Genomic DNA, 12165 nt, shown 5'->3' on the forward strand with positions numbered 1-12165 from the left:
ACTTCTACAAAACGTATCATTCAACATATGTTCAAGAATATAAAGGACATAAAAATCCTTTATTTTATGCTGAGGGTATCTTTACCCCATTTTTGTCAAACAATAGCTCACATAACATATGAAATTACTCATTCTGATATACAGAAGTGTTATCACCAACAATTCACAGAACTCTATGTACGTTCTGTGCCAAGGTTACCTGCATCTGCAGGAATATGAAGTCACAACATTCTTTTGAATAGGCAGTTACAGCCAGAAAAACATTCCCTTGGTAACTGCAATGTCCTGCTGAAGTCAGTGTTACGCATCTGCTGCCAGCATTACCAATCCTGAATGCATCCATGAACAGAGATCATGCTTTTGTTACCATCGTGGGATTGATGCCAAGGGTGAGCCCGCATGTTTAGTAGAGAACTGGAAAACAGATTCTTCCTGGCTGACTACTGCCAGTTCGCAAAGGAAGGAACTTTTAAGAGGCTGCCTCTTTAAAAATTAGCTTTCCTCCAACAGACAGCTCCCGAACAAAGCTCATTAAGGAAGAAAAAATAATGGGAAAGAAGTCTTTAGACTAAATGATAAATAAAGGTACTAAGACCCATCCTGTCATTATCAATTACACAAAGGTCTGTCTTAAAAACAGCTTTTGGAACTGTGAAAGATCCCAGTTTAAGGTTTCAGAAAAAAATTACAGCTTGAACTTGTTATTTCACCAGTGCTTTTATGCTGAGGTCACTCCATTTCTGGTGTTAGAGAAATGTAGGAAATCCATTTTAATTACATAGACTGCCTTTGTCTACACAATGAACTTCTTGAATTCTCAGTACAGGTGTTTTTAGGGAGCTTTTAGAGCAGATTTTGACAACCAACTTAACCCAAAAGGAATTAGCACAGTGACAGTATATAGCTTTTTCAGCTTTACATAAAGGATTCAGGTACATAAGGCTTTAAGGCTACAAAGTCATACTGAAGACACAACAGATGATTACAGTGTTTTGCATAGTAAAAAACAAAAACTAAAACGTGCTTAAACTGACACAGCAACAATTAAATCTTTTTACCCTAGATTTATGTACAACACAACCAGTAATTATTTATTACTCTTTCTATTCAAGGCATACTGAAATCAATATGTTGAAATTCAAGAGAAATGTAACTAGCTTTATAGCAATTGCAATGCAACAATATTCTGTAATATCACAATGGAAAAATTTAGAAAATTAAAGTACAAACTTAGAAATACTATAACCATCACTAGAGGACACTAGAGGAGATGAACATTAATAATATATTTCTGACTCACAACTTAGAAAAATAACATTTGAGACCCTGAGAATTTGCTGTTATAAAACAAAAAAAGCTTTCAAAAGTAAAAATCTATCAGAGGGAAGAATAAAAAGTTCTAGAAGCGTCACCTAGAAAAATCACGGTTCAGCCAGTTTCATTTCAGATTCTCAAAATGTAAACTCTGGGAAAAAAAGTGCGACTATCCTACTGGGCATTGTAGCAAAATATTTTCAATTACCCTAAAACAGTATTTTTAGTAACTATACTTTTGTATAATTTGGAGTGAAACCTCTTAAAGGTTTTCAAGAAAAATTTAGTTTTCAACTTCTAAAGTCAATTTTATTTGATTTTCTTCTCAAATGTAGATTGAGGTGGTTAAAAAAAACCCAAAACTTAAAGCTTAAATCTTACACCTGCAAAATAACCTGGAAAAGCAAGTTGTAGAAGTCATGCTTTATGAAGAGAACAAATGACTACAGAACCACTAACTAAGTCCATCATTCTCACACTGGTTAAAAATTCTCTGAAAGATATTTCAAAGTCAGAATAATGCTCCAGAAATAGTGTTTTGCAACACAGGAACTTGTTTAGATACTTTAAGAACTTACTAAATTGCCTTCATGTCTCATCTAAGTGAGACGCACTTGCTCAGCTCTTTATAGAACTGAGTATGAGAATACCTATGGAAACAAAGAGTTTCTGTTTCAAATAGATGCAAAAAACCTCCAGATTTATTCTGCTCTTCTCTCTATGAAGATAAAATTTTGAGAAGGTTGAGGAACAGCAAAAGAAAATAACTAGATGGAGTCTTAGACAACCATATAGGTTTGGATCAAGCAAAAAAAATAAAAAAAATTATCTAGGGCTTCCAGCACTACTAATATGGAAGTATATTTAACAAAGTTTCAACTAGAACTTGAGAAAAAAGTTTCCAATTACTATACCAAGTTGTTGGTTTCAGGTCTGCTTACTTTTTGCACTTGCATACATATCCAGTGCCAGAAAGAGTCCTTTCTTCAGTAGTCTGTATTTTTCTAAGTGTAAGCAAGATTCATAACCATTGCAATCATATATGACTTAAAGATTTTTCAATAAAAACTTGCACGTTATTTTTATTTTGTACTGATGAAACAGCATTCATAGATTATCTATGAATAACTATTATCTAATTAACTATTATCTAATTCCCCTTCTTAATGTTTTGATACTGTCATCAAGCTCAGGCTACTCTGGTATTGCCATCTCCAACAACCCTAGAAAAAGGTTATTTAGCTGGATCAGCTCCCAGGGCCAGCTCACCACATAATCAGATAAGCACGAGCACTGGCACAAGGGGATGGACCAAGACCAGCTGACAAGCCAAATTTACAGTCAATCTGACCTGCTATGGAACTGTACCTTTATGAGTGTCAATTCAAACACAGTCATATTAAACATGGACAGAAGCAGTAAATAATGTCAGTGTCCTTCCCTCTCCTGAAAGCTGTTGCTCAATGGCAAGAATGACTGAGCAGCAGAAGAAACAGTCCCAGTTTACAATACCAAGTATTAACAGAAATGGGTGCTAAGCTGGAATTTCATTATTACACTGGGCTGCAAAGAGATGTGAAAGCAGTTTCAGACCATTCCTGACTCTGTTGGGAGTAGCTGAATGTCAGCTTTCAGAAGAAGCAGAGAATGGACAGCTATAGGCAGGAACCACTTCCGTCACTGAAACATAACCTGCTCGTGTCCATAAACCAACACCCTGAATTCACATACATTTAAAAACAGAATCTTGTGCAAAGATAGCTCCTACCATCTAGATGCATCCCAAAGGACTATACAGGTTCCAGTCCTTCAGGAATCAACTCCGCTACATCTGCCCTGCCAGGCTGCAATGCTTACTGGCATAAGAAAAGGTTGTGTGACTAGACATTTGTAAATCAAAATGAGAAAACACGTATTTTCTTTTCCAAAAATCATTAGAAGTAGTGTATGAAGTGTGGAGAATACAACATTCCCCTCCTTTAGGAAAGTACTGGAGCAAGTGTAAATGACTGAAAAGCACCTCATGAAGCAAAGTAAAGGGCCAAATTCAGATACAAGTTAAATCGTTCTTTAAGTGCTACTGAGATAAGACCCAAAAGTATGGATGAATCCACTTGGGAAAATCCCCCCACATGACACTGAAAATACATTCCTCCTCAAACATGAAGGAAACAGATCAATAGCAGGACTCAGTTTTTCCTTAGTATTTGTCGCTATTAAGATACAGTCTATTAAAATGAGAAACTGTGCAAGTGGCTAGCTGCAGATTTAACAGCGGCAGCTGGAGAAGTGGGCCTGAAGCGGCTGACTAGCCCTGCCTGAAGTAGTGTGCGTGCCTCCATGTCATGAGTCACGTATGCCTAACTCCACCCTCCCATTCTTTAGTTTCTCTACTATGACCTTGGCTAACTCGCATTTTCTGTGAAAATGTGATTAGTCTGTGCTCTCCAGTATATTCTTAGGAAATAGGATGGTTTACAATAAAGCATTTATCTAACTTTATGAAGGTCAAGAGAACTTAAACTTGGTCTCATAAAGAACTTTTTTGTACAAAAAATTTGAACAGAGCAGTCATAAGCAGCATTTAAATTAATCTATATTAAATACTTAAAAAAAAAAAAAACTTTTCTTTTGCATAGACTAAAGAAGAGTGCAGCTACAGCATAACATTCCATACCACAAGAAACAGCTAATTCACAAGTGGTATACAAATAACTGCTGTCTCTCATCACCAAGACTGCAGCAACCAAAGAAACATTTATCAGGAACATTACATTAAAGCAGCGAGAGTTGGTTATTTCATTATGTCAGTAAACCGAGTGCAAAAATTTAAAAATTTTTTTGAAAAGAAAGCAAAGCTGATAATTTTCACATTATATTTTCTCTTGACATTACTTGGAAAGATGAAACATCCTTTGTTCATTTAGAGCTCAGTCAAAAATAAATCCTTACATATTTGGCATCTGTTTTGTGCAAAAATATTAGAAAGTCTATAAATGTGCAAGCTTTATCTGTCCTATGAAAGTTGGATGTTTATAGGGCTGCAATTCTTCATTGTAGTCTAATTTTTTTGTACTGCAGTTCCTCTGGAAATCAAGCACAGAATAATATGAAATTAGCCTGCAAGACCTTGATTTCCACTTCTCAGGAGACAGGTCTAAGTGGAGAATCAGAAGGATTAAAAATTAAAGGAAAATAAAAGTGTTTGCCCAATAACTATCATCCACTTTAGACAGGAAGCAAGCAACTTTTAAAGATCTTCTTCTCATACTTGCATGCCTAAAGACGAGACAAAAAAGCATATACCTAATCAGTTGTCTAGACAGCTTCGATTTTGTTTTAAAAAGAAAAATAGACTTTTATTGGGTATAACTGGATACTATAATTTGATAAATGAAATATTTAAAATAAATAAATATTGTATTTCTCAAGATTATTTATGTTTCTGTAATGAGCTAGTGTCTGAATTGTTAGATTTCATTTTGTTTAGCTTTTTTTGAGCTTTGTTGCCACTTACGAATGGCAGTTCCAGAACTACTAGCTATTACACAAAGGGCACCACCCACAGTCCACCAAGTTGGTAGATGATTAAGGAAAAGAATCTGTAAAATAAAAGCAAACACCACATCCATTGTTCTCATTATGGCAACAGGTCCAGCTTTTTCTATCTGTAATGCTTTTGTAAGAAATATCTGACCCCCTAACCCTAGAACACCTATTAATATTAGAAGAACTCTATCTTTACCACAATAGGGTAAACTCCATTCATTCACAAGAAACAATGTTATAACACATCCAGTTAAACCAATTACTGCATAATACCAAATGGACAAAAAATAATGCACAGATTTTCCCACCTTTCTTAGTATAACAAAAGTCAAAGCTGCAGATAATGCGCTTGTAATTGCTGCTATAGTTCCTTTAAGATGATCTGTGTAATTTCCTTCAATCCCTGTAATGTTTGACCCAAAAAGAAATGGTGGTCTGGCAATAAGGACCACTCCAGTGATTGCGAAGAGGGTAAACAGAAGATCCCAAATACTGTATTTCTCTTTGAGAAAGATCCAAGCCAGCAATGATGTAAAAACAGGACTGCTAAAAGTTAGAACAGTGGCATCAGCTAGAGGCATTACTTGGAAAGCATAGTAGAGAAGAACCATCGCACTAGAGCCAAAGAATCCTCGGAAGAAAAGATAGATTCTTTTACCTTTTGGTCCCAAAAACCCTGTTCTGAAAAAAAAAAAGAAAGAAAGAAAAAAGTCACATTAGTGTTACTATCTTGCTTATTTCGTGACCAACATTCAATTACATTTAACTGTATAGACTTTCAAAATGACAGACTTTTCATTTCAAATGTCAAAGTATTTCAAACTGTCTGATCACACAGACCTATTCATTTCCATAACCCTCAATCACATTCAGAGTCATTCTTCTAGGTATTAAATTTGTGCTTGCAAAATAACTGAAGAATATCTACAAATTACCTTTTATTTTTAATAACAGCACTTCATGGAAGATCAATACATCTGATATAATCCCTGTTGAAACTTCCACAATTCAGGGAGTCAAAGATTTTCAGTTTGCTGAAATGTATTGAGAAACTATCAACTAGTCTAGTCAGAAGTAGTAGATGCTGCTCCAAAACAATGCAATTTATTCAATTAAAGTTTGAATTAATATTGCAATGTGATTTAAATTCCAATTTGAGTGATAATTCTGGATGTATTTTTATGAAATAACTCTTAATTCAAACATTTGCTACACTTACTTGTAGTATATTAAACCAGGAAGAACAAATGCCATTTGGAAAATGCATCGAAATGCACTCACTTCTACGGCGTGCACATCTTCTATTTTTTTTAGAAATAAAGAGGTCACCGAGAAAAGGAAGGCAGCCAGTACAGTATAAAACAGACCAAGTCCTGGACAGGAAGCTTTCTTCTTTGTTCCTGCAACAGATTAAAAAAACCCCTCCAGTTAATAATGACCTAGCTACCTACCAGATTTCTCAGATGGCTTTGTATACTGCAATGCTGTATGAATTTATAGCTATGCTTGGGGTAGAGGAAAAGGAAAGCAAAAAACCAAATGCAAATACTATATTTATTTACCAGATATACCTTGAGAATATGTTTCATTGACTGCCACGGGTCTCCATTTTTTCCTTAAACAGGAGATAAAAGTAAAATCGAACAGTTTTGATGCAAAACTATCCCCACACTTCTCACAGTTCTACAACAGTTAGTAGGCTTTACTTCTTGGAGGCATCAGGCTCTAGTTTGGGAGATTCATTAACAGGATGTGTTGTATCATTCTGACCACCACCCAAAGATCACTAAATACAACTGACTGCAAAAAAGGTCCATGAAAAGATTACGAAACACTGAAACTTACTGCCTGGAAGCAGCAATTTAGTTCCTTTTCTCACGTGCCCAGCATGCCCGCGCACAAACAAATTTGTAAAAACAGTGGAAGCACCTCACATGAGCTGTAAGATAAGCATCAGGTATAACAAAACACCCTAAATTTGACCTAGGGCTACACAAGTTTTACGTAACTTTTTTATCTTGCTGTAAGAATCTAAATATCTTCTTCTAATGAGCATCAAACATAGATTTTTTAAATCAGAAGAATTTTAAGTGCTTAGTTTTAAAACATCATTTGCCTGCTGTAAAGTGCTGATATCCCTAAAAGTTCCATGAAGACCTAAGTTTCACCTTAGTTTACACTCATCTATCAGACTGTCTTCCTGAAGTCAGTTCCTAAGCCCGATGGTTTCTATTCAAGCTTCCACATGGCCTCAGGCACCCTTCAGCGACATAGTCTTCCTTGTTCCACCCACCTTCTCCACCCTCAGCTATGAAAAAAAGAAAAGCAGAGATGGTGAACTGCTGCTGACCTCACCACTGTCTCCAAAGAAAGCAGTCTTTTTGAAAACAACTTTGCTGCTGAAGAGGAACAGTCTTTTCACTGAAACTAGAGGTGAACACCATAGAAAAGAGAACCCATCTGAGTAGTAGAGTGGGGTATTACCATCTCACCATCTTTTTGTCTTTCTGTATGCATAAAATACTGGGGGTTACTCTTTCTTCTACTACACCCTCTAAAGATAGGAGTGAGAACTCCATCTTCCTGAAGCAGTCTGTTTTGATAAAAGATGCCTCATGTTACACTGTGTGGGAGCCAGTGAGCCTTACAGATCCTCTACAGCATAATCAGCAGGGCACTGCTGAGAGTTGCTTAGCAACTTAATATGGTTTTGAGGAAGTTTTTTTTTTTAATTAACAAACCTTGTCACAATCCATTTGATCCTCCCGGAGATCAGCATTCAAGGTTGAGAAACTGCTTCTTGCTATCTAAGAGCTGAGACTGTGGGTTGGTACCTTGTGTGTCACACTGGTTCTAGCTTTATCTGTTTTGAAGACAGCAGGCTTTGCAACTGCAACCAGAACTTAAAGTTTGCAGAAGACAAAATAATTTCAGAACTCCAGTCACACTACTGCTGAAAATGAATGGCAATTTCTACTAGATAAAAATATTTCTATTTAGCAACAGCCACTTATATACAAGCAACTATTAAAATTGCCCCTAACCAGCATTGGTCCAGGACATCTACCAGTTGTGAAACAGAGCAGAAAGACATGTTCACAAATTACACAATGTCCTAATCCACACAGTCATGCAAAAGAAATACAAAGTCAACAGTGTCTCAAATATTAAAGCAAGAGGAATCAGAGTGGCCTGTAAGTCAAATGGCAAACCCAAACACAGGCTGGCTTATGGAAGAACACAGTACAAACAGAACTATTAACTTTTATTTCAGGCATGATAGCTTGTCTGATTACTACAGAAGGAAGCCAATCTAAATAATAGAAGTGTTGAAATGGAAAAAATAAATAGAATTAAAGAAAATGAAGCTAAAAGGATGTTATACCCAGAAGCTTTGAATTTGAAGGAACAAAGAAAAAGAGAAGGAACTCATACTTTTGTAAACTACCTAATATACCAAGCATATCAGAAAAGGTATCTTATAACACTAGAATTTAAGCCATCAACATCTCATAGTGCCAAAGCATGTACTCAATGCAATGAGAAAGTGTGGTATTTCCTTTTAAAAATAAAATGGTACAAGCTCTTCCACCAAAAACAAGAATTACAGTTCTCTAGAATTCTTATTTCAAAGTGTATTCTAAGAAGAAGTTAGGTTAAGATAACATTCCCACCCAACTAAACATTAAGCCTCCAAACACTAACCAATTACCATCAAGATACTTAAGAACTTATACCTTCTGATAAAACAAACAAACAAACAAACCCATGCAGTCTAAAAATAAAAAAGGTCAAAGTAGTACACAAGTGCTCTTTCCTGAGTGGCTAACACATTTGAGGAAACAGAAGTATTTCAGCAGCTCTTTGATTTTCCAAATTTATTATCTGGCCAACTCTATATCTAAGGTTTTCAAACGATCTTACAACTCTTGTTTTAAGTCCTAGCTGAATACATCCTACCACCCCCCCTTTTCTATGTGTAAACCCTCTTTGTCTGCATTTTAATGTCATGTTCTCTTATGAAGAGTTTTTATACTTGAAAAATAAATACACTGGGGGCGAAAAACCCCCAACACTTCTCATGTACATGAAACTTGAGAATAGTAGCAGAGGCAGAAGAGTACTGCCTATGGGGAAAGAGGTTGGTGAGGCGACCCAGACCTTCAAGAGAGCCAGGAAAGGGTCATCCGTTCTTAACACCTTAAGAAGCACAGGCAAGAGTGTGCACAAGCAGCACACCAGCCTGCTTATGAACTAACCATGGTCATGTGGACAAGATGTGGGCATGATTCATACAGTGCAGCTATTGACTCAATTAACATTCAGCCAGGCAGACTACTAAAAAAAAAAAACAGCAGGGTGAATAACTGCAAATTCCACAGGGTTTCAAATATTGTTTTTTTCCAAGCTTTGACTCAGAAGTGATATTAGTGCTCTTCACCAGTGAAGTTTACACTATCTCTTTGGGGCTCTCTACAGCTCATTTACCAAAGACTGCTATTTTAACTATTCTCTGCTGAAAAATCAATTATTCCATATTTACATGGGAAACACACTTTCAATAGGTTTACTTAAAATGTAAAAATTTAGCATTTTACAGTACTTCGGAGCACAACTTCAAAAGTCAAGTATTTTAAGACTGCATCTATTAAAGCCACATTAAGCTTATGGAAAACACACTGTAGCATATTTCTCAGTAAGTTAAAGGCCTTACCAATTCAAAACAATCCAGTGTCAAAATGAAGCACGCAGATTAAGACTAAAGAGCGCGCTCACACAGAAGTAAGAAAGAGTTGCCAGGGCAGTCGCAGCTGGGAGTACGCGAGTCCCTCCGCTCACCGCCAGCGTGCTGCTGGTGCCCCTCTCAGGAAGCACTGACTGCCACAAGTTCAGCCTGCTACAGCCGCGGCGCTTGGCTTTACCGAAGCCGGGAAGCCGCCTGGGCACAGCGGCGGCCAAAGGGCCGCGCACGGGCCGCGGGTCTCCCCGCCGCCGCCAGGTGAGCCGCCCGCCCGCCCGGCGGAGCCCCGCCGCTGCATCCTCCCCGCCGCCGGCGGGCAGCCCAGGTGCCGGGCGCCCCCTGCGGCAGCGCGGGCGCGCTCCGGGCCCCGTCACGGCGGGCGAGGAGCGCGGGTGCCTTCGGGGCCGCTTCCTCTTCCTCCGCCCCGCCGGCAATGTCACCCCGGGGGCGCGGGGCGCCAGCCAGGAGGGCACTGCCCCCTGCCCCGCTTGCCAGGCTCCCCCTCCTCACCGGGTGCTTTGCAGCAGCGCGGCCAGGACAAGCCCGAGCAGCAGCCACAAACGCGGGGCTCTTCAGCGCCCGCCGCCTCCGCGCCGGGCGCCGGGCACAGCTGCGGCTGCCCCGGCCCCGCATCGTCCTCCTGGCTCAGCGGCACCTCCGGCTCCTTCCCGCCGGCAGCCGAGACAGCGGCGGCAGCAGCCTCGCCGCCCTGACACAGCACCATGAGGACGCGCGGCTGCGTGCGATGCTACCGGCTCCTCGCAGCCGGCAGGCACCTGCGTCCTGCGCATGCGGTGCCGCCGCCCCGCGCCGCCCCGGCTCCCTCCCCTCCCCTCGCCCGAGGCGGGGAGGCAGCACGCCAGGCCAGGGCTTGGGCTCCGCCGAGTCCGGGCCGCGACTGGGGGGCTTCCGCTCTCTCCCCGTTGCAGATACCTGCCCGAAAGCCGGGCAGGAGCCCAAGGCCCCTGCCGGGGGCAGGAGCGAGCGCCCTGCCACCTCCGCCGCGGCGTCCTCACAGGGCGCGCTGCCTCCCGCGCTCCCTGTGAGGGGCGCCGCTGCCGCCTCCCCAGCGAGCGCTGCTCGAGCCCGGGGCCTGGGTCGCGCCGGGTCTCGGCGAGGAGGCAGCGAGCCTAGCGCGACCCGGGAGGGGGAGCTCGCATCTCGCTGGCGAGGCGAGAGGCGAGGCGGGGCGGCAGCGGGCGGAACGGAACCGACCCCGTCTCTGGGCCGCGGGCGGCCCTGCCTGGCCCCGCCCCGCCCCGCCGCGCGTGGTGACCGTTGGGGCCGGCCGTTGCCGCCGTTGCGGGGGAGGGAGGGGGCTCGGCGGCCTGCGAGGTGTCGGGTGGCGCCGCCCGCGGGCTGCCGCTGACAGGAGCGGGCTGAGGCCGTGCGCTTGCGAGGAAATAGAACTGTGGAAAGGGATGACGCAAAGTTGCTTTAGGGGTGTTCTTGCCTCATCTGAGCATCTGAAATAAAAGCATGTAGCAACTTCTGAGTGAAACCTCAAGGTAGCGGGGCGTGCAGCCCATCATAGGGGGCTTTTGCACTGGTGTCTAACCGAGATAATTGAGCTTTTATGACGGTTTTTCCATGCTCTGTATGTCACAGTGTGAAATCCTTCTAATCCAATCTCTACACCGATTTAAATAGCTCGGCTTTCCTTTCAATGGGCCCATTAAAATTTAATTGTCATGTCACTGAACAATACCGTCATCTTCTGTACCTGAGAGCACTGCTACCTGCATCAGCCGCGTTCGTAGAAGTCAAAATGGGGATGCAGGGGAGATTCAGTGGGCAATTTATTGCTTCTATGGACATATGAAAATACCGTAAAGGGTTGTTAGTAGGGTGGGAAAATCATTTAACCACTTTCTTGTGGTATATTTTTTTAAAAAACAGTGCTGCCTATATGTTTAGGCAGGAGAATCAGAAAGAGGAGCTGGCCAGGAGAAATATGAAATAGAGCAGCTCTGTTTCCTTATCTGTCAAAGAGTAAAGAGAAAAAGACGCAGAATAAATTGTGAATGTTATCAATAATTAAAGTAGGGAGGAATTTCATTCAAATAAAAGATTTATGCTCCTACTAATCTTTTAGCTGCATAAATTAATTTTATTTATTTATTTATTTATTTATTATTAACAAGGGGAAATGAAATCTACAACTTTAGCAAAAACAGTATTAAATAGTAAATATAAGCTATTTCACACAAGTTATTTCAAGCTTTCCCTCAAGCTGCCTCATACCAGCTATTTCAAGCTTTCCTTGTCTCTGATTTAGCACATTTTATAGTCTGTGCTAACCCACCAGAGGCTCTAAGTATTTCATTATCTAGGAGCTAGCAGCTGATTAATATGACCAGACTGCTTTCACAGATAACTCTAAAAGTTACATGTGTGTTATTGCATCAATTATTAAAAAAGAGAAAAAAACTAATAAAAAAATCTGTGTTAAAGTCAGGCTTAAATCTTTGTAAATGTTTATATTATCTAAGCTCCTCTTGCTATAAACCAAGAAGATAAGTAATTAGCTGCTGCGCTAGATGCATCCTACTTTATTACAA

The 12165-nt window shown here is 40.8% G+C and overlaps 1 protein-coding gene across 1 annotated transcript; it reads right to left on the bottom strand.

The window, feature by feature from the left end:
- Positions 1–4784: 4784 nt before the first annotated feature.
- Positions 4785–10328, bottom strand: SLC35G1 (solute carrier family 35 member G1). Its single transcript, XM_026066705.1, has 3 exons — positions 10115–10328; positions 6083–6263; positions 4785–5544 (listed from the first exon to the last, which is right to left on the bottom strand). Exons 1-3 carry the CDS (start codon positions 10326–10328, stop codon positions 4785–4787), a joined length of 1155 nt encoding a protein of 384 aa, XP_025922490.1.
- Between the last annotated feature and the right edge of the window lie 1837 nt (positions 10329–12165).

This window comes from Apteryx rowi, unplaced genomic scaffold (assembly GCF_003343035.1).
Source record: "Apteryx rowi isolate R43461 unplaced genomic scaffold, aptRow1 scaffold_246, whole genome shotgun sequence".
NCBI lineage: Eukaryota > Metazoa > Chordata > Aves > Apterygiformes > Apterygidae > Apteryx > Apteryx rowi.

Bases quoted from the DNA above. Each gene is read 5' to 3' on its own strand.
- SLC35G1 (XM_026066705.1), bottom strand. From the start codon at position 10,328: ATGGTGCTGTGTCAGGGCGGCGAGGCTGCTGCCGCCGCTGTCTCGGCT. The intron at 6,264-10,114 runs GTGAGGAGGGGG...AATCTGTTGCAG, and splicing joins GCGCTGCTGCAAAGCACCCG to GAACAAAGAAGAAAGCTTCC. The intron at 5,545-6,082 runs GTAAGTGTAGCA...TTTTTTTTTCAG, and splicing joins CCTGGTTTAATATACTACAA to AACAGGGTTTTTGGGACCAA.